Below are 27,440 nucleotides of genomic sequence, written 5' to 3'. Positions count from 1 at the left end.
CAGAGCAGTCTGTTTGTTTAAGCAGAAAGCAGGAGCTGCTGTGACAGGACGCCTTTTGAAGATGTCTCCTGAGGAGGGTTCAACATGTCTGACTCATCTGAGGATGACAGGGTCACAGGGGCATCCTGGAACTGAGCATGAGCAAACAGGTCTTAGCATGCAGCTAGGAGAGTTACTGAGCTTCTTAGCTGTCAACAAATATAAGTTATCATCAGAATATAAAAAATTTTAACACTTGTTTGCTAAAAACCCATCCTGAATGAGCTCAACCAATGGGGCAACGTCCAGTCTGAAAATAGGAAGCCTAGCTCCTGTTTTAGCCTTTAGCTCGAGCTCTATCTCTCTCCTGTTTATCTTTCTTCTGCTCTTCTGTCCTTTTTCTGTCTGACAGTTCGGCTCCAGTGTTCACCATCACTACAAAATTAATCACAGAAATTGTTTTCAGCAGAGAAAAACACAGAGCTCTCTTCTCTCTGTTAAACTTCGTAAGTCAGCGTGGTGTTGTCATCGAGACTTGGACGTGCTGTAAATAAATAAGTCCTGCTCGACCCGATCAGGAAGCTATGAAGAAGCTACAAAGTAGCATTTTGAAATAACCTACATTGGGGCTGATCATCTCATTTTAAAGTGTGGATTATGATCAGGCATTTATTGAGAAGGGAGACTTTTTCAAGATCACTTTTAAACTCCTCACATTCCCTTTAAATTTGGCAATTACGTTGTGCAGTGACAAATAGCTTCTTTCCTATAGTGTACACAAGTGGTGAGAGGCTATTTACCATTTGCAAGGGCTGCAACAGTCCCACCTGTCCCATTTCACCTGTACCGAGTGCTGTGGATGATAGAATAATAAGTACACAGTCTACACTAAGATAGACTTTGAAATGCATGGGGATCTACAGGAAGTACATTCAGTCTGACCCTCTGGAGGTTGCTTCATTTATCATCGACTGTCTGGAGGGGCATGGAAGGCTCCATGGCTACAAGCCAATCCAATGCCGCCAAAAAGGGATCACGTGATAACATCATAGTTCGGTGATAACATGATAATTAAGTATCCTGGTATAATGGAGTTTTTATTTGTTTTGTTTTTTTCTGGTGCGGCAATAATAGGCTACTATAAAAAAAATCATTTTTTTTTTTAATTTAACCTTTATTTAACCAGGTAAAAAGACCCATTGAGATCGAGATCTCTTTTACAAGGGGGACCTGGCCAAGAGGTCAAAATGTAATAGAAAAATGTATTAAATAACAAATAATAACGATAACATTAACAAACCAGAAGGCACCATGAATGGTGTGGTCTTCTAATCTTTTTTAAATCATAACATTTTAAAATGAAAACTTCCCTAAGTTTTGTGAAACTCCTCATCCTGTAGTTTCTGTTCCACTTCCAACTGCAATAACAGGAAACAGTGAACATGGGATAGTTTGTTATATACATATAAAAGGCTGAAGAGCAGCGTCCCCTCTCTGGAGCTGGTAAATGAATAAGTCTGACACATCAATAAACCTGCTCGACCTCACCGCGTCTTATTCTGATTTTTCCATCCAGTTAACAAAAACGTACAGTTTTATTATCATCCACATCAAAGAATGTAAAAACTACAGTCCCTGACCGATTTACCGCGCATCAATCGTTCACATTTTTACAGCTGCAGGAAGAAAAACAGAGGAGGGAGAGAAAAACGTCTGAGTGTGTGCAGAAAGAAGAGAGCAGGGGAGGGTGAGCCAACTCTCAGAGCAGAGACAAAGTGAGTGTATGAGTTCATATCAAATTCATCGTTCCCTGGACTACGATAAAAGGCCGCAGAGAGGAAGTGACAGTCATTAACATTCCTCCTCATTTTCTTTCTTCACATTTTTATTTCCTCCTGGACTGGAGCGAGGCCAGGGGGACAGGGAGGGGACAGACAGAGCCGGCCTCCACTCGTATGACTCTGCTTTTCATCCAATATTTAACGCTGTGTGTACAGTAATGAGTCATTCTTACACATTTACTGTTTCAGACGACACAAGTTTTTTGATAACTACAGAGCTACTGCAGAACAAAGATGAGCTGTTGTCTTTAAAAAAAACATGCTGGAGTTAATTTGAAGTATATCTACAAACTTTGAGTTTCTCTGAGCTGACACGAGTGAAGTTTAGCTTAATATAGCACTTTTTTTTACTGCTATACAAAAGAAATTTGGACAGTATGGAAGGTGTTAAGTATTCTGTCAGCTTCATGTGTAGATTGAAGTGGGGTTTGTCCACAGACCAATGAAACTGATTCAGGAAGACGCTGGTTAACATGCAGACGGACATTTTCCACAGGATTATCAAACATTTAGTGGATATAACTCTTACTTTATAATTTCTTCATGCACAGCTAATACCTTTGTAATAATCACAAGCTACAAGAGAAGCCCAGGTATGTGGGGTACACTGGGACGAATCCAGCTGATCGTACAGCTGGAGATTTTCATAAACCAGACTCCCAGAGCTGCTTGAAAACCCCTCAAGGGTCTTAGGTAAACTCCCCTCTGCCCTCTGGTTCCGTGTCTCCTACAGATGTGTGCCTGGAGCAAACTGTGCCACACATCTGGGAAGGGGGAGGAGGGGGAGTTAACCGTGTCACTGTGGCCTTTTCCTGCCAGATGTGACGAATGTCCCAGCTCAGAATCACACACATACAGGAAGGGTGGAGGCTGGAGAACATGACCGTGTTTGTCAGATACAAAACCACTCACACTAATCTAACACATCAACAAAGGATATCACACACACACACACACACACACACACACACACACACACACACACACACACACACACACACACACACACACACACACACACACGCACACACACACACACACACACACACAAAGGGAACTTAAACAGTTTACTCACTTATTCCACGCTTGTCGGAGCTTCTTAGCGCTGTACACCGTAAAGCGGTCTGTAAGGAGACAAACACACAACCATGAGGTCACTGAGCAAAGATAAGGATTCACATTTGTTTCCTCCCATACATGTGTTATTGTGGCTTAACAACATCCAGGCTCATTTTGTTAAACTACACAGAGACTCAGATCATTATTTGAATCAGGACCTCACAGGAAGCTAAATGTTGTTTATTATTATTTTATTATTTATTAATTTATCATTAATATTTATTTTATTTATTTATTTATTCATTGTTAATATTTACTTTATTATTTATTTATTATTTATATTTATTTTATTATTTTATTTATTATTATTATTATTATTATTATTATTATTATTATTATTATTATTATTATTATTATTATTATTAATTTTATTATTATTATTATTAATAATTTTATTGCTTATTTTTTTATTATCAGTCTACGTCATCATATGGATGCACACACATCTTGACCACAGAAGCAGCATAGCCCCATTCATTCAGACAAGTTAGCGTTTTTTAACACTAAATTCAACCTGCTATCAGCATAACAATGTACGGTTGTTCTGTGGTCAGCTTTTTAGAAACTATACTATACAACAGAGGCAACGTCAATCAAGTTTTGACCGTCGCAGAGCAACCGGTGTTTTGGAGTTAAAAGCCACCTTGCTAACTGGTGACTCTCACCTTACAGTATAAGTGATAAACCGTAGACTGTAGAGTGGACAGCGTGGCTCTGCCATTGACTATTGTACGGTTTGAAGCCAAAATACCCCTAACACAGGTGCCACCATTGGAGCAGTTGTGCAGCCAGATTCTGTGCAGTAGAGACTGTGAGGGATTCTGGGAGAATCTGAGTGGAGCCGGGTGACAAAAGTATATATTTTTTTCTTTTGTGAGTCTAATCACTTCTTGACTGTACCTCTCAACATATTTTATAATCCCAGAAAAAAATACACGAGAACGGCAGCTGTCAATCATCATTAAACATGGTGTAAAACCTTGTTTTTATCCTCGTATAACTAATGGAAACAAAACTTTTCAGAAAAAAGAGGACTTGGATACAAGGCAGCCAAATGATATCTTCAAATCACCACAACAATCGGAAGTGAAAAACATTTCTACGAGGTGTATTGATTTTTCAAAGTTTTACCACAGCCCATCTGGAATGACTGGAGAGTCTGATTTTTTAACCTATACTGCAGCCAGCCACTAGAAGGAGCTGTTTTGGCAGCGACCTTACTTCGAGCTGAGCATTGACATCCATTTTTTTTACAGTTCATCTTTTTTCAAGATAAAACACAGTACATCAACATCACATGACGAGCATTTTTTTTTGCTTATTTCTGTATATTTACATCCAGAGATATCCAGATCCAGAAACCAATTTCATATTAGTTCACTTGTAGAGCTACTGTTTCTTATCTATACCCATCCCTAATTCTGATTGGTCAGTTCCTGGAATAAAAAACTCTGCTCTTTGTTTTTTACTCTTGACCTCAAATCTCATATCAGTGCACTGAAAGTAGTATGGCACATTTGACGCCTGCCTGTTCAGACTGTGTCCATTGAAGCACATGCTAAATGAAGTGCTGACTGAAAGTTACACATACATAAATATAAAACCAGGAATGGTTCAAGTTTGCGACATTAGACATCATTGGGTGTAATAATGATTAAAGCATATGAAATTTATACACAGGAAATGTGAATTACTACAATTGTAACAAAACACTATCATATTCAAATTGAATTTAGTGAAGAAAAAAAATACATATTGAAGCAAATGAAATTTATACAGAACACCTGTTGCTTCTGTTAATCTATAGTAATGAAATTCACCTGGCTGTAGGTCAAATTTGCTGTATTACAGAGTTGTTTTCTTTTTTTAGGAATGGAATTCTCACTCAATCTTTTGGCTTTAATCCCTGTGATAAAAATTTTGTGCATGCTAGCTAATCGGTCTGCGACTATGGGTAAAGCCTGGCTCACACTACAGGATTCTCGGCCCGATTTAACCCAGATTTGGTCCTCCTGACAACCGAGGAAGTAATCTGGTCGGGGACTAAAATCGGCCACATCCGGGGCCAGATTACCTTCTAGTGTGAGCGGTTGACAGATGAATCTTTAGCCCCACGATCGTCTCACAGACTCGTCGGAGCTGCCACGATAAGTTTCAAACATGTTTGATATTTATCTGGATGATTACAACATTCATTATCACTAAGGATGACAACAGCCAATTAGAAAGAGCCCCAGAGACCGGACAACAGACAACAAACGCAGGCTCAAAGTGCAACTGAAAGACTCCAGGTCAGCTGACTGCGCGCTCCACTGGCTCACTCGAGCCAGTTCAATAATGCCTTTAAAAATAACACATAATCACGCCATTTTCATACAGTAGCAAACTGTTGTTTTATCAGTGATCAGTGTGAGATCATGCCATTATTGGCTGATACATATAGGTTTATACATATTGGTACATATAGAAGAGTTGGTGCTAAATTTAGCCTGTTTCATAGCCACTCCTCACAGGAGCTATAATGTCAACAGTAAATAGTAGGATTTGTTACATTTTTCCCACTCTTCCCAAGTTTCCCGTCTCTCTCGAAGTGTCCTATCAAACAAAAGCAAAAAGCCCAAAAGAAAAAAACATCTCCACACACTCAAACCATTATGAATAGTTGAGATTGTATCTCAGTGAGCACTGCATTCTTTTAGAACTGAAGTTGGACTAATTGCAGACAGGCTCTCCCAGAGACGCCTTTGAGTGTTACTGTATGAGGCGTGTGCCTGTGCTCCAGAGCCAGACCACATTAAATTGTCATCATTTCGAGAGGGTTTGGTGAGACAGCCTCGCCATATTTCCACAGCTATGTTTATTATGCTGGGAGTGTGTGAAGCTCTGCAGTGTTGTCTTAATCTCAGCCAAAACTGCCATGTGGACACACAGTCGGGCTGAGCTGCCAGCCGACCAGCCACCACACATGCTAGCCAACCACCCAGCGAGCTAGTCCACCTCCCACACTGCCAGCCTAATCCTAGCAGCCAACCACCCAACGGCCTTTCAGTTTCAGCTCACAGCCTGCCAGCTAGCCGACGCTGGGTCCAGTTACCCAGTTTGGTGCCAGAGCTGGTCTGAACTGGCCAAAGCTTCCTGGAAACCAGAGGTGAAAGCTGCCAGCTGAAGAACTCAGACATAAACAGAGTGGAGGTGAGAGGACGCGGACATTATTCGATGACAAGTCCACTTTTCTGCTCTCTAAGACATCATTATTTTGTGACTGTGAGTGTGCTAAAGTTCAATCAGGGAAACGAACCACAGTGAGGGTGAGGAGGATGACTCAGCAGTGATGTCCCCCAGAGCAGTCAGGGGGAAGTCTTGGGTTGACTGACCCTTTAACCCAGGGGTGTCCAAACTTTTTCAAAGAGGTTCATGTTTAATTTCATGAAATTACGAAACGTGTTAACCATGACAGTAACATATGAATGCTCTGTGTGTGTCTCTTTAAGTGGTAAAAATCTGTCCCTCAGTGTGCTCAGTGTTTTCAGCCGTGTTATGTGCTGCGTAAAGATCAGCAAACTCTGCCTCTGACCAAGGAACATGTCCTCCACTAGGGGATGATATGAGCAAACTACAGACCTGATCAAAATCTTAAGACCAGTTGAAAAATTGCTAGAACATGCATTTTGCACATTTGGACCTGAATGAGGTTTTAAGTAGAGCTACAATATGCAAAAGCAAGAAGGGGGAGTGTGACAAAAAACATTTGGAACTTGTAAAATAAAAAACAAAACAAAAAAGGGCCTGAAATATGTTGTTCATCACCCGATTTAAAGTTTAAGACCACAGGCTGTTAAAGCCAAAATCTGCTCAAAATGTTCATTTTCTGTCAGGCATTTACACGGTCATGCCCTCCAGATGGCTAAAGCTAAGAAGCTGTCTCTTTTTGAACGTGGTTGGATCGTCGAGCTGCCTAAGCAAGGCCTCTTGCAGCGTGCCATTGCTGCTGAGGTTGGATGCTGTAAGACAGTCATTCTACATTTTTTGAAAGATCCTGAGCATTATGGAACAAAAAAGTCAAGCAGTGGACCCCCAAAAATTAGCCGTATATATATGAGCCGGAGGATCTGATTGGCTGTCCGTCAAGACACAGGGTGGTCCTCCACCCAAATTAAGGCCCTTACTGGTGCTGACTGTCGTGCAATAACCATCAGACAGCATCCGCGGGAAAAGGGTTTCAAAAACAAAAAACAAATTCAAAGACCTTGTCTTCTTTAACACCACAAAACTGCCCATTTTGACTTTGCCAGGGAGCATCATGGGACATTGAAAGGTGGAAAAAAGTTTTATTCCCCAATGAGAAAAAATTTAACCCTGACGGTCCAGATGGCTTCCAACATTACTGCCATGCCGAGGAGATCCCACCTGAGATGTTTTCTACCTGGCACAGTGGAGGGGGTCCATCATGATCTGGGGCTTTTTCATTCAGTGAACACTGGAGCTTCAGGTGGAGCTGGGTGGTCAAAAGGCGGCTGGTTACTGGTTACGTGCAGATGTTGCAGCGGGCATCCTTCATGACTGAGGGCCCTGGTCTGTGTGGTAACAGCTGGTTTTTCAACAGGACAACGCTGCAGGTCACAATGCTGGCTTGATGAAGGACTTCTTCAGGGAGAATGACATCACTCTTTTGGACCATCCCCCATGTTCCCCTGATTTAAATCCAATAGAGAACATTTGGGGATGGATGGCGAGGGAAGTTTATAAAACTGGCTGTCAGTTCCAGACAGTTGATGGCCTTTATGAAGCCATCTTCACCACTTGGAGCAATGTTCCCAAAAGCTTCCTGAAAACACTGGCATCAAGCATGGCCAAATGAATTCTTGAAGTGATAAACAAGAACGGTGGAGCTACTCATTACTGAGTCCTACTGTGTAGGGATGGGTACCTTTCACATTTAAAACGATATGGTACCAATGCCCAATACCTGCCAATCGGTACCGGTACTCAACGGTACCAATTTACAATACTTTTGATTTGTTTAATAATAAAATTTTATTCTTTCAATTGAATATATTCATTCTTCAATATCTAACCTTGTAATTCTGTGTTCATGTCCAGCATGGAAAATCTACCACTACCTCACAGTCACAAGGATACATTTAGAGACTTAATCATAGTACCTTTTGATTTTACATGAATCAATACTTTTGATAGAATTCGGTCGGTACCTATAAACGTACCTAATTCGGTACCCAGAAAGAAAAAAAAAATCTGGTTTGGAGAGTTTTTTGAAATTTTTTGATCGATGATCATAAACTTTTAATCAGCTGATAAACAACCTATTTTAGTTAACTTGTTGTTTTGAATATATTACTTTTTCAAAGTGCTTCAGCAATAAGGGGAAGTGTGACAAAAACCTCATTAAGATCCAAAAACCTCATTAAGACCCAAATGTGCAAAAGGTAAATTCTAGCAATTTTTCAACTGGTCTTAAGACTTTGATCAGGTCTGTGTGTCAGGCTGTTTTATGGCTATTTGTTCAGGGTTCAGGGTTGTTTCTCAGATTCAGACTCTTTTGACCTCAAGCAACATTTTAAGACCTAAATATTTCTGATCCAATGTGTTTTTGTTTCACAAAGGTTATATTTTCTGTTTTCTCATGGTATAAATCTTGGACACAAGCTTTTTAATACTGTTCATTACACGTTAACATGTTCTTTCAGGGGTTACAAACAGAGTTTAAGCTATCTGATCATTACCGTTTGTTGATTACGGAACATTTAAAACTGGTAAATCATCTATGGAAAATTTCCTTCCCAACAGAACCTTTAGCAACCTTTACATCGCTCTCTTTCAGAATTAAGTGCACAAAACTTACAGAGCAGAAAACGAACAGCCAGTGAAACAGACATGACTGGATCTGAGGAGGTATCTGAGAACTTTTTCAGAACCACAAAAATGTAAAAAAAAAAAAAAAAAAAAGGAAGAAAAGAAAAGTGGTGTCTCCACTCTGAGGTCAGACCACACAGTCATGTCTGAAATCCAACCTTTAAAATATTCTCCGCTATGATCGAGATTTTGAAACACTGTGGAAAGTATTCAGTGCGTCAAGGATGAAGAGGAGTGTGATGAATCAGGAGCAGAGGAGAAACCGTCTTTGTGTTTTGGAAACGTGTGCAGACAACAGTCAGCTCAGAGAGGCTCAGAGCTGCTGTGGAAACTCGTCCTCCACCAGAGGGAGGATTTCCACCCTGACACAACACTGCCACCTGCTGTTGACCACACAGACTGCAGCAGAACTGACACCTCTGCTATTAAACAGATCCAGTGTTAGCCTAACAGCATCACTGCCTGAGTCATATACTACAAACATTACAATTTTAAGTGAGCCTTCAGGCATGACTGCTAGAGCCAAAGAAATCTGAATTATATATATAAAAAAATAATAATAATAAAAAAAAGATAATATGAACATATTACTTTAAAGAGAAATAAAAGCAATGAATACAGAATTAAATATGTTTCTTCTTTTAATTAAAAATAAATAAATAAATAAATGAAATAAAAAAAAATAAAAATAATAGAGTATTTGCTCTGTCATAAGATTTGGTTAAAGTAGAGGCAGCAGAAAATTAGAGTAGCATTAGTGATTTTAATGCACCAGAGCACGTGATGTAACTCAATGGCTGCAACATGTAAGTACCCACAGTTATAAGTTTTTAACAGAGAAATACAAGAAACAAAGTTATTTATGATAATCCCACATGTCCACAAACAAGGCTGCATAATTTAAAAAAAAACAATAAAACACTGAGGCTATAAAAAAAAAAAAGGTAAATCACAGGGAATAATTTTTAAGAAAAATCTGCTTTCAAACAAACATAACAGTTGTGAGAATAATAATACTTTTTTTTTAAGTGACAGCAGTATCTCTTTTTTTAAATTATTATTAATTTTCTTAAAGGTGAAATATTATACTTAAAAAATAAAACTTTAAAGTTGATTGATAAGGACATTTGATGTCATCATGTATTAGGCGTTTTTTCCTGTATGATCATTAAATTAGGCCTCCTGAAAATCCCTCTATTTCACTGGATTTCTCAGCCAGCTGTCTCATCCTCTGGAACAGAATATGCAAATGAGCTTGGGTTTACCCCGCCCCTTCAGGAAGTAACCTGCAGCTCAAGTGTTCTGTTACCATGGTGACTTTACTACAAACGATCAAACTGATAGCATCATTCCATTCTGGAGATGTGCAATTCATTTTGGGCTGTTTTTTTTGTGTTGTAGACACGCCAGTGACACATGTTTCTGTCAGTAAACTATTCAAAATGGATTTTGTGTAATGTGTCCCCTTTAACATGATTCTTATTGCCACACACTGCTTTTTAAAGATGTGCTGATTGCTAAAAATGAAAGAAAGAAGGTAAACTCTGCAGATTGCATCCTAACAGAACAGCCATGCTCTGAATATAACAATTCTGAATACTCTGTGTGTGAACGTCCCCTGGTGATTAATTAAAGCTCTCTGATTATTTTATTTCTGTTACTCTGACACTTCCTGAACGCGCTCAGAGTCTCTGCCAACGTCTCACTCCTCCTGTGAAAGAGCAGATCTGCAGACTTCTCCTGAACAGATGCAGCGCTCCGAGGCTGGACTCAGGCAATGCTGCCCCATATGTGCGTGTGTGTGTGTGTGTGTGTGTAAGGCTCAGACAGCTGCATGGCCGCTCAACAGTGTGTGTGAGACAAACAAGAGCCAACTGTCACCGTGGTCGCATGATGAGAATCTACACTTGATGTGTTGTGTGTATGTGTGTGTGACAGTCACACCGGTTGGTCTCTAATTGACCCCTGGAGATAGGGAGCTGGGTCACAGGCCTCACCGCCCCGTACGGTCCGTCTGACCCTCTTCATGTCCATCTTTGGCTCTCCCCTGTCCTCCACTCCAGCTCCTCGTCCCTCTGCGAGCTAACGCTAATGTGCAGTCCCATGATTCATGCCCCCCCTATAAAGCCCTAATGAGCTCCCAGAGGGCACGCTGCCCTGGCAGAGCTGCCACCCCCGGTCCCACCACACCCCTCTTCCTGCCCCTCCCCCTGCTGCTGCTGCTGCTGCTGTATTATAGAGCACAGTGGGTTGAGGGAAGTGGCTCCTTTGTTTCATTTTAATGCTCAGGTGGAAGACTGGCTCTGGTTGTTGAGTGACAGGACAATAACTGACTTTATGAACACTGCTTGCTGAAACGTTACTATGGTACCTCAAAGGGTCACTGTGAAGCCAGTGTTAATCTGCTGAGGTGTTTACAACCTGTTGTCACACAACATAATGTAGGCCCCAGCCACAATGTGATGGTGGAAAGAGCTGTTTTCTGTTAATTGAGGAGGAATAAAGGTCAGAGGTCAAAGGACTGTACCAACTCTGCTCACGTTTTTCTTCTTTTTTGGATTTATGGTCAGGGTACACAGTGACATGCTTCTATTCCATCAAGCTAAAGCAGCTATCAGCATTCAGTCTTTTCAATCTCATCTCAGATCTTTTATGATAATAGAAAAGAGAATAGTTCGCTTAGTTTGTTTTGTGCACAAAAACACTTGTGGTCTTTTTTTTCCAGTGCAGTCAAACAATTACATCAGAGCAATTACGTCAAAAGATTGCAATAATATCAGCACAATGGGCAAAGTAATCTAAAAAAAAAATATATATATATATATTTATATATATATATATATATATATATATATATATATATATATATATATATATATATATATATATATATATAAATATATATATATATATATATATATATATATATATATATATATATATATATATATATATATATATTTATATATATATATATATATATATATATATATATATATATATATATATATATATATATATATATATATATATATATATATATATATATATATATATATATATTTTTTATTTATTTATTTATTTTTTTTTTTACACAACAATGTCAACGTGCCACAATGAAACTGAAGTAAGTGTCTGACTAGATTCTAGCAAAGAAAGGTCTCTTAAGATGTAATATGAGCCAACTTCATCTGAAAAGTCCAGAAAAAAAGTCTTATTTCAAGATGTGAAAACACAAAAAAATACACCTGAAGTGTTTGTAAGGAGAAAAAAATCCAACCTGGGAAAGAATAATTTAGGTGTCATTTTTGTCTTCTTATATCTAGAAATAAGACATTTATCTGGGTGTCTCTGATGAATGCGGCTTGTATCAAGTGCTCTCTTCATGGAATGGAGATACTCTGCCTGCTCTTTATCACAAGTAAACAGCTCTTCCATGGACGTGTAGAGGGTGTCTGTGAATCGGTGCTCGATTAGTTTCCCTTACGAGCACAAGATGATGTAACGTTTGTACCGCTCTGAAGTGAAATTGTAAAACTGAATCTGCCTTTTGTGAATTGCAATTGAATTCTATGTTTTTGAATTTAAAGTTGAAAATGAATTGAATTGTAGTAGGTAAAGTACAATTTCAAATTCAATGAAAAAAATTGATTCAATCAAAAGAAATAAATTACATTTCAAAACCTTAAATTCCATTACACATCATACTTTTCAAATTCAATATTTTAATTCAAATTCAGTTTCTGGTGGCACAAATATAATCTCATACAAGCACACAGCAAAGCAGAGATTGAACTGAGTGATACATTTTTCAAGACTTCTAAAAACTCTTCAAACTCAGAACTAAGCACGTTGGAGCAAGCAGAACCAGGTTTCACAGGTAATTGGGAAGATATGATGGAAATGGAGGAGGAGAAGGGTTTTACTCCCACCCTGCCAGAGTGGGCCACGAACAACAACAGCTGCGAAGAAAACCAGTGCAGCCAGAGACCTGCGCAGCTGGAGAGGGAGACCCATGACAGACCTGCCGAAGGGGCCATCCCAAAAACCTACCCTATGTCAAAGCAGGGGAAAAAGGAGCCTGTGAGAGTAACAACCAGGCTCCTCAGCAAAGGAAGGTGGGACCAGGCTATCACAGACCTCCTCCACAGGTAGGACAGCTGAAGATGGAGGAGACTGAGAGGCTCTATTACAAAACACAGATAAGGGAGCTCAACGAAGAGGTCAAACATCTGAACCCTCATTTCATCTCGACTCAGGATGATTTTCATTATATATCAAAACCAAGGATGAACTCTTTGAGGGTCATATCCGGACCGGACAAAAAGCTTAGGGAGCTCTCCAGCTCCAACAAAACACAGAGAGCTGAGGCTGAAGTCCAAGAAAATGGATGACACCACCGTTCTGCAGACAGAGGTATTAAGACAGGAGCTGAGAGTAAAGGAGGAGGCCATTCAGAAGATAAGGACAGAGATGGCACATCAATACACACTTATTGGATCCCTGCAGGAACAGCTGCAGAACGAAAAACTGATTCCCTCCAGAAGGAACAGGAGCAGCTCAGGTCTGTGCAACAGGAGTTTGCCAACCATAACCTTAAGCACGCTCAAAAGCTGGAGGAAGAAAAACTATCCCTGGAACAGCAAGGGAAGACCCTGCAGAACGAGGTCTTCAACAGAAGATCAGAGGAGACAAAAACATCCATCCAGATGGAAGAGCTTAAAGACCTGGTTTCATCTCTGGAGGATCATCTTCAGAGTGAGAAACTGAAAGCAGAGGGTGTTGGCCTTCAACTTCTGATGTGCAGTGTCTGTGTGGGAAGCTGGGAGCAGAAAAAGTCTCCTTGGAGCTGCAGGAGGAGATCAGAGCATCGGACTCAAGAGATGACGAGAAAGATTTATTCATGTTCCTGGGTATTTTGTATAAAGTTGAGGAGGTGTCTTGCACTCTGGTTTTTCCCCATAGACTGTAAAAAAAATGGACGTCCGCTTGCTCAGCTTAGAGTGATGTCTCCACAAAAACTGCTCCCCCTGGTGGCTGGCTGCAGAATAGGTTAAAAAATCCAGCTTTCCAGCCATTCCAGATGGGCTGTGGTCAAACTTAAAAAAATTAATACACCTCGTAGAAATGTTTCTCACATCAGATTGTTGTGGTGAATTAAAGATATTATTTGGCTGTCTTGTATTCAAGTCCTCTTTTTTATGAAAAGTTTCGTTTTCATTTGTTATACGAGGTTAAAAAACGAGGTTTTACGTAATGTTTAACGATGATTGACAGCTGCCGTTTTCGTGTATTTTTTTCAGGGATTGTTGAAAATGACGGGACGTAGAGTCAAAACGAAAGAAAAAATAATAATTATTTTTGTCACCCAGCTCCACTCAGATTCTCCCAGAATCCCTTGATTTGAGTATATCACAGGATCGAGATGGTTACTACTTTCTGTTTAAGTAAATACATTTGTGTGAAGGGAAGGTGCAATATTATTGTCAGTTTGATTGTGAAGGAATCCACATCAGTGTATGTGAGTGTGTGTTTATTTTAAAATATGGGAAAATTTCAGGTGAAATATTTGTACAACTGGGTTATTTATCTCATGTGTTTTTCCAGAAAAAAAATCTGCACCAGTCGAACTCTGCCCACAATCCTTGACACCAGGGGCTGCTCCAGTCATCATAATGCTTTATTAGATGTAGCATTTCTAACACAGACTGGACTAACCCTTCAGACTAAACTCTGCTCTTATCACGGTCAGAGAGGACTGAAGAAGGAAGTTTTGACAATGACACAGAAGGTCTCACCTGGTTTGAAGTGAGGCAGAGAGTTAACACCAGGCCAGGTGTCCTCTGATGGGGTGCCGAGGACCTGAAAGACACAGAACAGAGAGATTTAGCCAGGCCAGTCATGAAGGGATCAGTGATCTCTTCTTTCAAAAGAAAACCTCACTGAGCATGGTGCAAAGCTTCAACAACTTTCCTTAAAATACAGGAAAACATCATCTTAGTAAAAACTTTTCTTTCAAAATAAAAGCAGGTTGGCTTTTTTTGTCACGTGAAGGTGAAACAGGTCACAGAAAACATTTCCTCATGAAATGATTTTGCGTGGCGAAGCAGAGAGAGCACGAACAGCTTGAGAAAGAGAAACTGTGCAGCTGTATGAATAAACCCTACTTCCTCCACGCAGGCATCTCGTTGCTTGTGCAACAGTCATGATAAGAGCATCTTTTATGGAAAGGCTGGCTGAGCTCTCACGCACACAGTCTGGGTTTATGATGACAAAACCCAGAGCAGCGGACATGCCTTCCACATGATCCATCACAGCAAAGCAGTGTAATAGTTTCCAGATTGCCCAGTTGTCTCTGAGCTGCAGCTCACTCCTGCAGGCGAGTCAACGTTCAGGGAGCTGAAGGGTCTCTGCTCTAAGACTACAGCTCATGCTAACACTGGATGTAGGAGTGCTGGGGGACCACTGACAGAAATCCCTGCCAGAAAAGACCATTTACAGAAAGAAAGAAAAACAAGTAACAGCTGGTTGGGATGGGTCTGAAAACCAGAATATCCAGGCCACATATCAGGTCAGGGATGCTGACATTTAATGAAAACCAGAGGAATTCATCACGGTCAGAGGCTCTTTAGCTCATGTTGGCCTGACGCAAATGCCTGTCATAGCTGATGTAATAACACAATAACAACACAAGAGGGCAGTAAAGTACCACCAGGCCAAACAATGAGCAGTCACTGAGAGAAACCAGAACAAAGAGCTGAATCTGCAGGACCAGCTGCTGAGCCCCATTCAAACAAACTGTGTGTTTTACAGAATGCAGACCAGTTACAGACAAACCCACGAAAGTTTAACGATGTAAGGCCCTTCAGTCATTTCAAATGAGGTTTTAATTAGTGTTTTTGTTGTTGTTGTTGTTTTTTAATTGAATAATCAAATGAATGACTAAATGAGTTCATGGATACACACACACATATATATATATATATATATATATATATATATATATATATACACACACAGATTTCAGCTTGAATTCATTTGATTGATGAACAATCAGATGGCTTCTCTGTTGTTCCCACACATTTCAGAAAACACTTAACCAGTTTGCATCTGAGTAAACTCAAGCTGTGTGGACATGTGAAAGCTCTCTTAAGGACAAACAAGTGAACCACCACAGACTGAGGAGCTGCAGCTCCTGGCTCAGCTGCTCCAGCCTCTCTGGGTGTTCATGAACTGTCTCTGTCCTCTCTGAGAACCTGTCTGCTCCACCATCAACATGCTTGGCCTGTGAAAGGGGTCTCTGCATGATCTACCTTCATCCTGCTGACAGCGTTCACTGTAAGAAGAGGTGAAGCGAGGAAAGTGGGAGGAATAGAAATGATGAAGATTCTGTCGGTGCCGAGCTGAGCTGGTGGACTCTGTGATGCACTCTGTGTTAAATCTTCCAGCCTGAACGGACGAGATCATGACAGGACAAAGTGAGCCCTCTGCAGACAGATGAGTTATGAATGAGGGGGAAGGTTTGGGAGGTATTACAGGGGTCACACAGGGGGCTGAGGGGGCATGGAAGTGGATCTGGATCTGGTCTGCTGAGCTGAAATCTGCCTGCATTATTGATGGAAATGTTCAGCGGCCTTTGAAGTGAAGAGGGGTGCTACTGAGTGGAGAGAGGGTTTGGAGCCGGGTGTGAATGTCAAAGTCTTTATGAGGACATCAGCGGGGGAAAGAGTGCAGCAGGAAGTGGAGGGAAAGAGCTGAAACATCACTGCACAGCCCTTCAGCAGCCATCAAAGCAGCTCACGGAGGACTCGCAGTTGTTATTCACTGTTCGTTCTTCACTTCTGAGAAGTACTGAACTATATAACCCATGTGGTCTCCGTGTCCTTCAGCATGTTGTACTAAAGCACAAGGAAGCGTTTAGCTTCTACATGAGGCTTCAAACTGTCTTCAATGTAAAACCAACTTCAGCACGATGAGGAGCTGAGAGCCGCTCCTCCAAGCTCAGCGTGTGGGAGCTCAGTTTGCAGGGTAGCACCCGTGAACCAGCACATCGTCCTCACCTCCTCCTCCTCACCTCAAGGGAAATCATCAAGCCCTACACTAGTTAGCATTGACATGCTACAGGCTGCTAACAGCTAATTTCACATGTAAACAATGCAGCCATGGTTACATGTAGGATCTCCAGACAAACACAGGAGAAAAGTAGTAAAAATATCACTGAAGACACAAAAAGTTTGGTGTCCATGACCAACAATGAACCATACAAAGTAATGATCCACTCCAAATACAAAGATGACGAAAAAGAGACGAAAAAAAACAACACACACACACACACACACACACACACACACACACACACACACACACACACACACACACACACACACACATATATTTATATATTTATATATATATATATATATATATATATATATATATATATATATATATATTCTTTTATTTATTTTATTTTAGGTATTTTTAAAATTATTTTTTAATATTATTATTGTTATTATTATTATTATTATTATTATTATTATTATTATTATTATTATTATTATTATTTTTATATTTCTTTCATATTTACAGTAATTGTTTCACTTAACTTTTCTAATTTTTGTAGCAGTATTTTATTATTAATTTATTTTCTTGCTATTATTGTTATTATTACTTTGTGTGTGTTTGTATGCATATAGCTTATTATTTTCTTTCCCTTTTTTCTAAATATTTTAAATATTTTATTATTTCATTGAATTACTTTCTGTTGTTTTTGTTTTTTTTCAATTTTTATTTTGAAAAACTTTATGCAGATATGGCCTTTTTTTGGGGGGGGGGGTTAATGCGTATATGTCTGCGATTATGTATGTTTGTATGAATTTCTAATGCTAAAATGCACGCATTCAGTGTAACGAATGGTACACTTCTGGTAACTTTGTGCCAAAAATTCAATGAAAAAGAATGTTGAAAAAAAAAACTGCAACAGCGTCTGTTTCAGATGCATCTTTCTGTTCTCTGCCACTGCTGCCATCCTTATTCTCTACATGTAGAGTTAATCTGTGAGGAGTGACGGCGTTCAGGCCTTGACAAACCGCCCTGCAGAAACGAAGGTTGATGAACACAATGTGAGCTGACTGGCTGACCTTATTTTCATTTTGAGAAGCTTGGCTACTTTCTTTTTTTTTTAGTAGCTACAACTGTTTTGAAAGTGGGTCAGCACTGGCGTAAAGCATTAACTTTTCGAAACTCACACAAAATGTGTGGGAGTGGAGCCAACACAACACAGCTGTGTCAGCATCAGACTTCTGTTTAGACTGTTTTCATGAGAAACCAGTCCCTGGATAATTACTATAATCTTAAAAAACCCTGACATGAAACTCAGCGATGGAGCCAGGAAACAAAAGCTCAGCGTTCAATAATTCTCGGTTGTTTTCAGTTATAATGCCAGAGTCACTGTATCAGCTGCAGCAGCGCACAAAGTGTTTACAAATTATATGACGTCGAATCACAAATCAGATCCTAACATCTGTAATTACACATCTTAAAAATAGGATGAAATTTCACCACCTGAGAGTGATTCTGGAAAGAAGAAAAGTTTGCCTGACGTTTTTTCTAGATTTTCCCTGGACTTGGCAGGTGAATTTGCTGATTTTAGTTTCTGCAGTGCAGAGGAAAAATCCCTGGGACAGTGAAATCCAAACTGAGGAGAAATGAACATCAGTAACAGCATGTTAAAAGTGGGGTCACCACAATCCATCAGGGAGGGTCTGTGTTCCTCTCAGCACATGTCCGTGTTTCTGCAGAGAGAGTTCTGTCAGGGAGGAATTCCTGCAGGGTCAGAGGTCACGACCCTGATCTCTGCGTGCATATTCTGCTGGATCCACAAACGACCGACCCTCAGCGTCTCACTTACAGAATTACAGACCACCCAGGCTACCAGACACAAACACACAAAGACCCCCAATTATATGTCTGCTGTCAGAGGGAGCAGGCGGATTACAGCAGGTCACACACACTCACTGCTGTGGAGACAGCTGACGTTTCCCCATCATGAAGTGTGAGCCTACAGTGCATCTTATTTAGATAGCATTGCTGTCTTCAGCACCCCAGAGCATTCAAGCTGACAAATGCAGTCAGAAGCCTCATGTTTTAATGTCTGCGTTATTAATTACTGCAGAGGAACATGCTTCATGTTTGATGTCGAGTCTCATCACTCTTCACAGATTTAATGTTCTGCATTACGTGTGCATACACATATCTGCATGGATCATTTCTAGCATCCACCTGCAGGCTCCATGTAACAACACAACAGTGACGAAAATTAACAGTTTGGATGTTTTGATGACAAGCATTTAGGCATATATGGCATATATGGCAACTCAAACTAAAAATAAAACACACACTTCATTGGATTCCAGTTTGATCGGTGCATACCTTTCCATTATCATTTGAACAATCCATACTGAATACTTTGTTTCTCTGATGAGCTTCAGCAAGGCCACAGGAGCTGGGAGCTAAGCCAAGGGTGGGTTCCTTTCACATTTGAAACGATACGGTGCAGATGCCAGGTACCTGGCAATAGTAATAAACGGTACCAATTTTCAGTAATTTTGTGTGTGATTGTTAAATGATAGAATCTCATAGTTTTTCAATCTTGAATACTAATTTCTCGATATAAAACCTTGCAGTGCTGTGTTCATGTCCAGCATGGAAAATCCCCTACTCTTCCATTCTCTCACAGTCACAAGGATGCCTTAGGTACCTTAACATGGTAATGTTTGATTTAACGTGAATTGGTTTTCAGTACTACAGATGAAATTCATTCGGTACCTTTAAAAGTAGCTAATTTGGGACCCATTCTTAAGCTGAGCTGCTGCTCTCTTTTTTTTCAGTACTCCCTATAAGAGTTCAATGCGGTAGTTAAAAATGTCAGTGCAGGGACTTGAAAAGTGGAGTTATTTGCTGAAAAAAGGAGGAATAGATAAACATTATTGAAAGCTTTGTAAACATTCATCCTTCAGGCTAACTCTAAAGCTCAGTTGCCACCAAGCAGTCCAATTTAGATCAGCACGGGTCTGGTACGGGTTGGATCTATTAAGACTGACCAGGTTTGCATTTCCACAGCCAACCATGCCCCCTCGTGGTATAGGCGGTGTGTAAGCCAGTTGCTGATAGCTACGTCAGCTACCTAATAGCATGGCAGCACAGCAGTGTAACACAATGTACACCACTAATAAATCCAATGAAAAAGAAAAATGTGACACATTAAACAAAGAGCAACGATAGAAGATATCCAGCAATTAGTCTTTTATGTGATTGCCATGTGGCTCTTTCAACCAGTCAACAGACTGCAGTGTTTCTAGCTCCACCTTCATGAATCAGATCGGTGTAGTCTGGCACCTCAACAGAGGGGTCCCAAAAAGTGAGACTGTAAGTCTCAGTTATTTGGGGATCTGTCCTGAGATTAGTCAGTGGAAATACCACAAAATGCGTGCCACTACGTGATGAACCAAACTGAGCCACATGGTAGAAATGGGGCTGCATTAAAGGCTGACTTTTTTTTAAAGCTTAGGTGTCATTTCTGTCTTCTGAACTTGTAGAAGAAAACATTTTTCTGGACTGATCAGGTGAAAGAGGCTTGTTTTAAGTCAAATAAGGCATTTCTTGATTAAAAAGATGACAGGAGCATTTGCTTGGGTTTCAGTTTTTGCAGTGAAGAATGACTGTTTTCACATATTGAGGTGATTCAACTAAAAATAGTTTTGTCTTTGTCACAACAGAGGCTTCAACGTGACTCTCATCTGATTGATTCCAAACATTCACACAACCAATGGAAACAACCATTTGTTTGAGCTTAAAAAGCCTTCCATCTTCTATTTTCTGCAACATATTCAAAGAGCCGTAGGTATGGATGTGGCATTTTTCTCCCCAGAAATCAATCCTTTAATCTAGTCTTAAGCACTGGTTCTGACCCCGGCCACAGCTTCATCCCTCTCCTGCCTCATCCACATTCCCACGTCCACTCTCCGTCTTTGTCCAGACGCTGACCCCAGCCCTCATCTCCTTCCCTGCCCTGGAAATCCCAGTTCCACCCATCGCTGCTTTCCAAACCCACTCAGAGGCGAGCAGATTGGGGTCACCTCCAGGCAGGGGTCAAACGGATCAGAACCAGAGCCAGTGGATCAGCTGTCTCCCACCGCGACCGGGCGGAATGTGTTGGGTAAGCCCCGTCCATCCTGTCTGCGCTCCAGCAGATGGATGCTCATGTCACTGACACAGCGGCTGTCACTGAAATGGCATTATTTATCTCCCAGCAGCCCCTGGCTCTCTCCTGGGGGAGGATCAGCTGGCATGTGCACCGGCTTACTCTTCATAGCAGGAATACACTGGGACTAAGTCGGGTCTCTGTGGAGAGAAAATGGGTACTTGCACTATGCAGGAGGACTCAGCTAGTGCTGTTATGAGTCCTTTCAGGGTTGTTTACTGGAGTACTGTATTCAAATGGCACGGCTGAGGGGACCCTCTTTACAAAAAGCTCCACACATTAGCATATTCTTTTAGAAACACAGGCTCCTAAGAATAATGCGTCTGCTGAAGAATAAATCATCTGTTCAATGAAATCCATGAAGATGCCCAAAGCTGCTGTGAGATTTCTCACTAATGAAGCCTGTAAGCCACTCTTTGACATCACATCAACATAACATCACTGTTTATTGTGCAAAGAAATCCACAAATCTGAACAGACAGATGATGTACTCTTTTAGAAAAAGCCAACACAGCAGTAACAGGAGAACATGTCTGCTGCTTTTAGGGTTATAGCGATGAGACTTGTCACTGTTGTCAAATGAGGCCCTTGGTGCTTAATGTCCACTCAGTGGTTAGTTAAGGAAACAATAAATTATCATGCAAATGCTAAAATGCTGTTTCTGTGGCAACACAGAGATGTCATATGTGTCAGCTGTTTGAATCAGGAAGTGTTTTTGCCACTAAAATCAAAACCCTGTTTCCACCAAGAGCTGAGCTTTAGTCCTTTTCAGTACAGCACACATTTTTTGGCATTTCCGTTGACTAAAACCAGGACATGTTCCCAAATGACTAAACCATACGTCCCATGTTTTGGTACTCTTCTGCCAGACAAATCAATATGACCCCAGAAGGTGGAGTAAGAAACAATGGAGTATGCTGATTGGTTCTCGTTTGACAGCGCCTGCTGTATTTCTGGCGGCACAAAGCCTTTTACCGAAAAAGGCTTTGTACCAAACCAGTACGGTTTGGTACAGGTTGGATCGGTTAAAACTGGTTCTGCTTTTGTTTACACAGCCAACGGTGCCCCCTTGTAGTAAAGGCAGCGTGTAAGCCTAGGGATGGGTACCTTTTACATTTGAAATGATTCGGTACAGATTCCCGGTATCCGGCAATTGGTATTGGTACTCAACGGTACCAATTTTTGGTGCTTTTGTGAGTTTATGTGGTAAAAAATATCAATATGGTTAATAATAAAATGTAAATTCTTCTAATTTCACATATTTATTCCTCAATATATAAGCTTGTAATGCTGTGCTCATGTCCAGCATCAAAAATCTCCTACTCTTCCACTCCCTCACAGTCACAAGGATGCATTTAGGTACCTAAACATGGTACCTTCTGATTTTACGTGAATCGGTACCCGGTACTTTTGACAGAATTCAGTTGGTACCTATAAAAGTACCTAATATGGTACCCATACCTATGTAAGCCAGATGCCTTTAGCCGTGTCAGTTACATGATAGTAGCGTGATGCCATAGCAGCGTGACACAGCATGCTCCGCTCACAATTCCAATGAAAAAGAAAAACGTGTCACAGTAAACAAAGAGCAACGATGAAGATATCCAGCAATTTGTCTTCTTTGTGATTGGCATGTGACTCTTTGATACAAAGAACAATCTAGCTTTGTTTCAGAGAAGGCTGTGAGCCACCAGGAGAAATATAGCAGCAGCCGCTGTCGCACAGAAATTGACAATTTCTTTCGACCAATCAATGGTCTGCAGTGTTTCTAGCTCCACCTTCTGGAATCAGATCAGTTTAGTCTGGCACTCCAACAAAAGGGTTCCAAAAAGTGGGGTGGGAGTAGTCAGCGGAAATGCCACAAAATGCACGCTGTACCCAGACAAACCAAACTGAACCGCTTGGTGAAAACGGGGCTAGAGAGCCACATGCCAGTCACAAAGAAGACAAGTTGCTCGATGTCTTCCTCCATGTTTGCTGTGCTACCTTTTTCTCTGCTGGATTTATTAGCAGGGTACACTAAGTTTTGCTGCTATGTTGTCACATTACTACGTAGCTGATGTGGCTATCAGCATCCAGCTTACACACTGCCCACCACGAGGGGGCACGGTTGGCTGTGGAATCACAAACAGGATTAGAACGTCAACCTCTGCCCATAGCTCCACCCCTGGCAGGCTTTCAGAGGGCTGGCCAATCAGAGGGAAGGGTTTTTTTTTAGTAGGGAGCCTTAAAGAGACAGCAGCCAAAACTAAGTGTTTCAGACTGGATGAAATAAGAGTTCATAAAACACCAGGAAAGAAAAAACAAGAATGTTATTGAGATGAAAATCATTTAAAGCTACTACAGGGGTACCAGAGGGACAGAATAAAGACTAAAAAAGCACAATACCCCCTCTTTAAGGAAGGCATCTTTATTTAGGGGAAACAGCCACTAATCAGGCTCTGCTCTGCAGCCTGGTGAGGAAAATATCAATGAAACAGTCATTTACACAGCACATAAACATCTTGATTAGACTGATACTCTGCTCTGATGAAGGACTGTAATCATTTTATGATCACACACCTGATGTGTTGGTGTAAACATCAAATCTCACATAAGCTATGGTGCAGTTTACTCCTGTCAGGCTCAATCATATCTCACCATGAAACGTTACTTTGATTGCACTAATAAAAGGAGGCATCTCGTTGTCTTTTTAACACACACACTTGTGCACCAACACGCCTACCTCTGCCTGACAGGCCATTTCCTGCAGATAGACCTGTCCATATTCATATACCTCCTCCGCTGGATGTAATCTTCTGCGCGGTGACAGCTACTTAACCAGCTCGCCTGAGCCTGCCCTCACACACCATGACTCTAATTCACACAGTCAGGGGACAGTGTGTGTGGACGTGTGTGAGGAGGAGAGTTATAGATACAAAGTCACACTAAGTCGTAGGTAAAGGAGACACAGGCTGGACTTTTCTGCTCGTGGATTAAAGCAGCTATCTCATTACCAAAGACACCAGCATGCATCAGCAACAGATACTTTGAATAATAAAAGAGTTCATTTACACCTCGACATGCCGGTGCAGCTCTGAAGGAATGGTGATAAGCCCAGAGGAGGCACAGCCTTAATGCTGTCAGGGATAATAACGCTGCAGAGGTCGGGTATTAGAGGGAAAGTGGCTCATGAAAATAACACAAAGAAAATATGTGATCCAGGAAACAAGTAAAGAACAGAAAAGCCATCTGAAGATTTATTTATCTTCCATTTGCCCCTGGAGTCTGACTCTGTGTTTAAATGTTAATGTCTTCATTAGTGAGGAGCAGAAGTGTGTGAAGAAAAACCTGTTTTTCCACCTATGGAGCCTATAGGACTCTGTTCGTGTGCTCTTGTATCCAGCTGGATATGGATTGTGCGACGACTTCTTTCAGATCCTGTCAGATCTGTCATCCCCATCATCACCAGGCTCAGATGTTCTTACTGTGCAGTTAGTATGCTGACTAAACACTTCTGTCAGAAGTCATGTCAAGAAAGAAAAGAGCACATAAAAGTTACACAGAGACTTACTTCTAGGGATGGGAAGTGAAAAACCAGTTCCTGTTGTTAGCCCTTGTGCTTAATGATTCCCTTATCAGTTCTTAACATTACGCCAGAGCTGCCAAACCTTTCGTCGACTAGTCTGCTGCAGCTATCTTAGCTTAGCAGATGGTCACAGTTTCCCAGGAAAACTCTGATTCAGGATCTTCAGCTTAAAGTTTTACAGAAGAACTGAACACACACACAAATGGTCATTACTCTCAGTAAATTAGGAGATTTCTATTTGATACATTCAACATGGTATAAATCTCCTTATTTACCAAAAACGATATAAACAAATTAGCGCTAGCTTGATGCTAATGTATGTGGGGAAATTGCACGGATATGCTAGCGGTTAGCATACATCAGTAAAACTTCAGCTTCAGAATAGAATTTCAATGTTCATCACAGAAACATATCACAGTTGAGGCAGATGTCTGTCTAACATGAGTCTGGTTCTGTCTGGGGTCTCTGCCTATTAAAGAGAAGTTTTCCCTTGCCATTGTAACTTGCTAAATGCTGCAAAGTCCTGTACTCATGGTGGGTTAAGATAAGATAAGACTCCTTATCTTGTCTTGATGTTGGGTTTCTGCTAATAAAATTGTATTAACATTTATGGGTCTAGACCTGTTCATGTTTTTGTAAAGTGCCTTGAGATAATGTTTGTTATGATTTGGCGCTATACAAATAAAGACTGACTGATAGATTGAGTGAGTTGGTCTTTGTAAAACAATACTGAAAACTCTGAATGTCAAAATACTCATAGGCAAATGAAAGAACAGTTACGTGCAGGCTCATGGCTGGCTTTGTAACCACGGCAAGGTTCCAAACAACTTAGAATAATGCTATAACCACTTCAAAACACTAGATGGCCTAATTGAATCAATAACGTATTACAAAACAGTACATCAACGTCACACGATCTGCAATTTAGGGCTGGGTACCTTTTACATTTGAAATGATACAGTACTGATGCCAGTACCTGGCAATCGACACCTATACTCAACAGTTCCAATTTTCAGTACTTTTTTGTGTTTATGTGTTAAAAAAATATCAATTTGTTTAATAATTAAGTAGATTCTTTTTTTTTCAATTTAACATATGTATTCTGTAGTATATAACCTTGTAATCCTGTGTTCATGTTCAGCATCGAAAATCTCCTACTCCTTCACAGTCACAAGGATGCATTTAAGTACCTAAACATGGCTCCTTTTGATTTTTCATGAGCCGGCGCTTGATACTTTTGACAGGATTCAGTCAGTACCTATAAAGGCACCTAATTTGGTGCCCATTCATTGTACAATTTAAACTTATTTTTGTATATTTACATCCAGAGATATCCAGATCCACTGACCAATTTCACATTTCTTCACTTATAAACTCAATTTAATGTTGCAGACCCCAGAAACCTGTAAAGCTACTTTTGTACAGAGAAAATTCACAGGAGGAATTGATAAGGGAATCAATATGCAGAACTGATAAGGGCTTGCAGTCTTGGATTCTGCACAGTCCAGCACAGAGCAGCAGCACATGTCTCATTATGCCTAATGTTTGGCTAACAGGAGAAAAACTCCAGGCCACCTCGTGACATCCCCCGCTCAGCAGACGCTGAGTTCAACGTGCTGACTGAAGTCCTGGCATGGTGCCTCTCACACAGTGATGGAGGCTGACCTTTCTCTTCCTCTCTTCAAACAACATGGCCTTTAAGATGCTTCTTACTCCGCATAATTCATTGATGGTGCCCTTCACATGAGCCTCTGAGGCAGTGGATCCAAACCCTGACCCGTCTGACAGCCTAACAGCAGACAGACACGCACACACACACACACACACACACACACACACACACACACACAGAGCCGCAGAGCGAGCAGGATGGATGGAAATGTCAACATCCAGCTCTTTGTGACAGGTGGGCCAGTTTGGTGATTGCACGTTGCTTCACTAAACCACAAACTTCTACATTTCCATATTCATGTGTCTCCTCTGCCTGTGGCAGACAGCTGGATACAGAAAAACACAAAACACTGAATGTGATCGAGCTGAGAGCTAGCAAAGGTTAGGCCTACCAGTCAGTACTTCTACAGTTACAGAACATATTCACTGTGGTTAGAAATAAACAAAGTGTCATTAAAACACAAATATCACTGAAGAACATCAGGGATACCAAAGACAGAAAGGTTAATGTTTAGTTAGAAAGCTCAGTTTCAGCTCTGTTTTGGCCCCCACCATAGGGAAAAGGGATGGGAATCTACAATAACTCTTGTATTTGATTACTCTAAACTATCTACGAACAAGTACTTTAATACTTGCAGATTATTTCTGTTTTTTTTAAACGGTAAACAAAGATAGGGTTTGTCTGACATCTACCACTCTGGTAGATGTTCTCTGTGGCTTGTACTGCGGCTTGACAAACACCATCAGCTCTCTGAAGCCTTCACCTTCCATTAAACTTAATGGGAGCATGTCTCCAGTTAGAAATGTGGTTCTTAGCAGGCTAATCTTTGCAACAACATGTGCTAACAGGGTTAAAAACTGACATCAGATGTCAAAAGTCTTCATATTCATTATTAAAGTAGAAGTATAAATACCAGGGTTTAAAAAAAAAACTTCTGTAGAAGTTGAAGTATCAGTTCAAGCTTTTTACCTAAGTAAAAGTGTAAAAGTACTGGTTTTAAAAACTACTCAGGGTATAAAAGTGTCATTTGGTGTAATACCATGTTCCTAATTAATTGCTGTAGCTGCCATAAAACAGTTGTTTTTGCTGAAATCTGTCTCAGTATGTTGAAACCGTGGCTGGACTCAG

General features: G+C 40.6%; 1 protein-coding gene across 4 annotated transcripts in view; it reads right to left on the bottom strand.

The window, feature by feature from the left end:
• The window catches only part of cdk14 (cyclin dependent kinase 14), a 300,539-nt gene that overhangs the window by 71,955 nt on the left and 201,144 nt on the right, over positions 1–27,440 (bottom strand). For all 4 annotated transcript variants that reach the window (XM_074682607.1, XM_074682608.1, XM_074682609.1 and 1 more), the window contains 2 exons: positions 14,609–14,672; positions 2,896–2,944 (listed from right to left, as the gene is read on the bottom strand). In XM_074682607.1, coding sequence (XP_074538708.1) covers positions 2,896–2,944; positions 14,609–14,672 — 113 coding nt within the window. The remainder of the gene's footprint in view (positions 1–2,895; positions 2,945–14,608; positions 14,673–27,440) is intronic.

This window comes from Halichoeres trimaculatus, unplaced genomic scaffold (genome assembly GCF_033239565.1).
Source record: "Halichoeres trimaculatus isolate MK-OKI-2021-1 unplaced genomic scaffold, fHalTri1.1 fHalTri1_scaffold_12, whole genome shotgun sequence".
Lineage (NCBI taxonomy): Eukaryota > Metazoa > Chordata > Actinopteri > Labriformes > Labridae > Halichoeres > Halichoeres trimaculatus.
The sequence above is the reverse complement of the archived record's forward strand: the minus strand, read 5'-3'. Positions and strand labels throughout refer to the sequence as shown.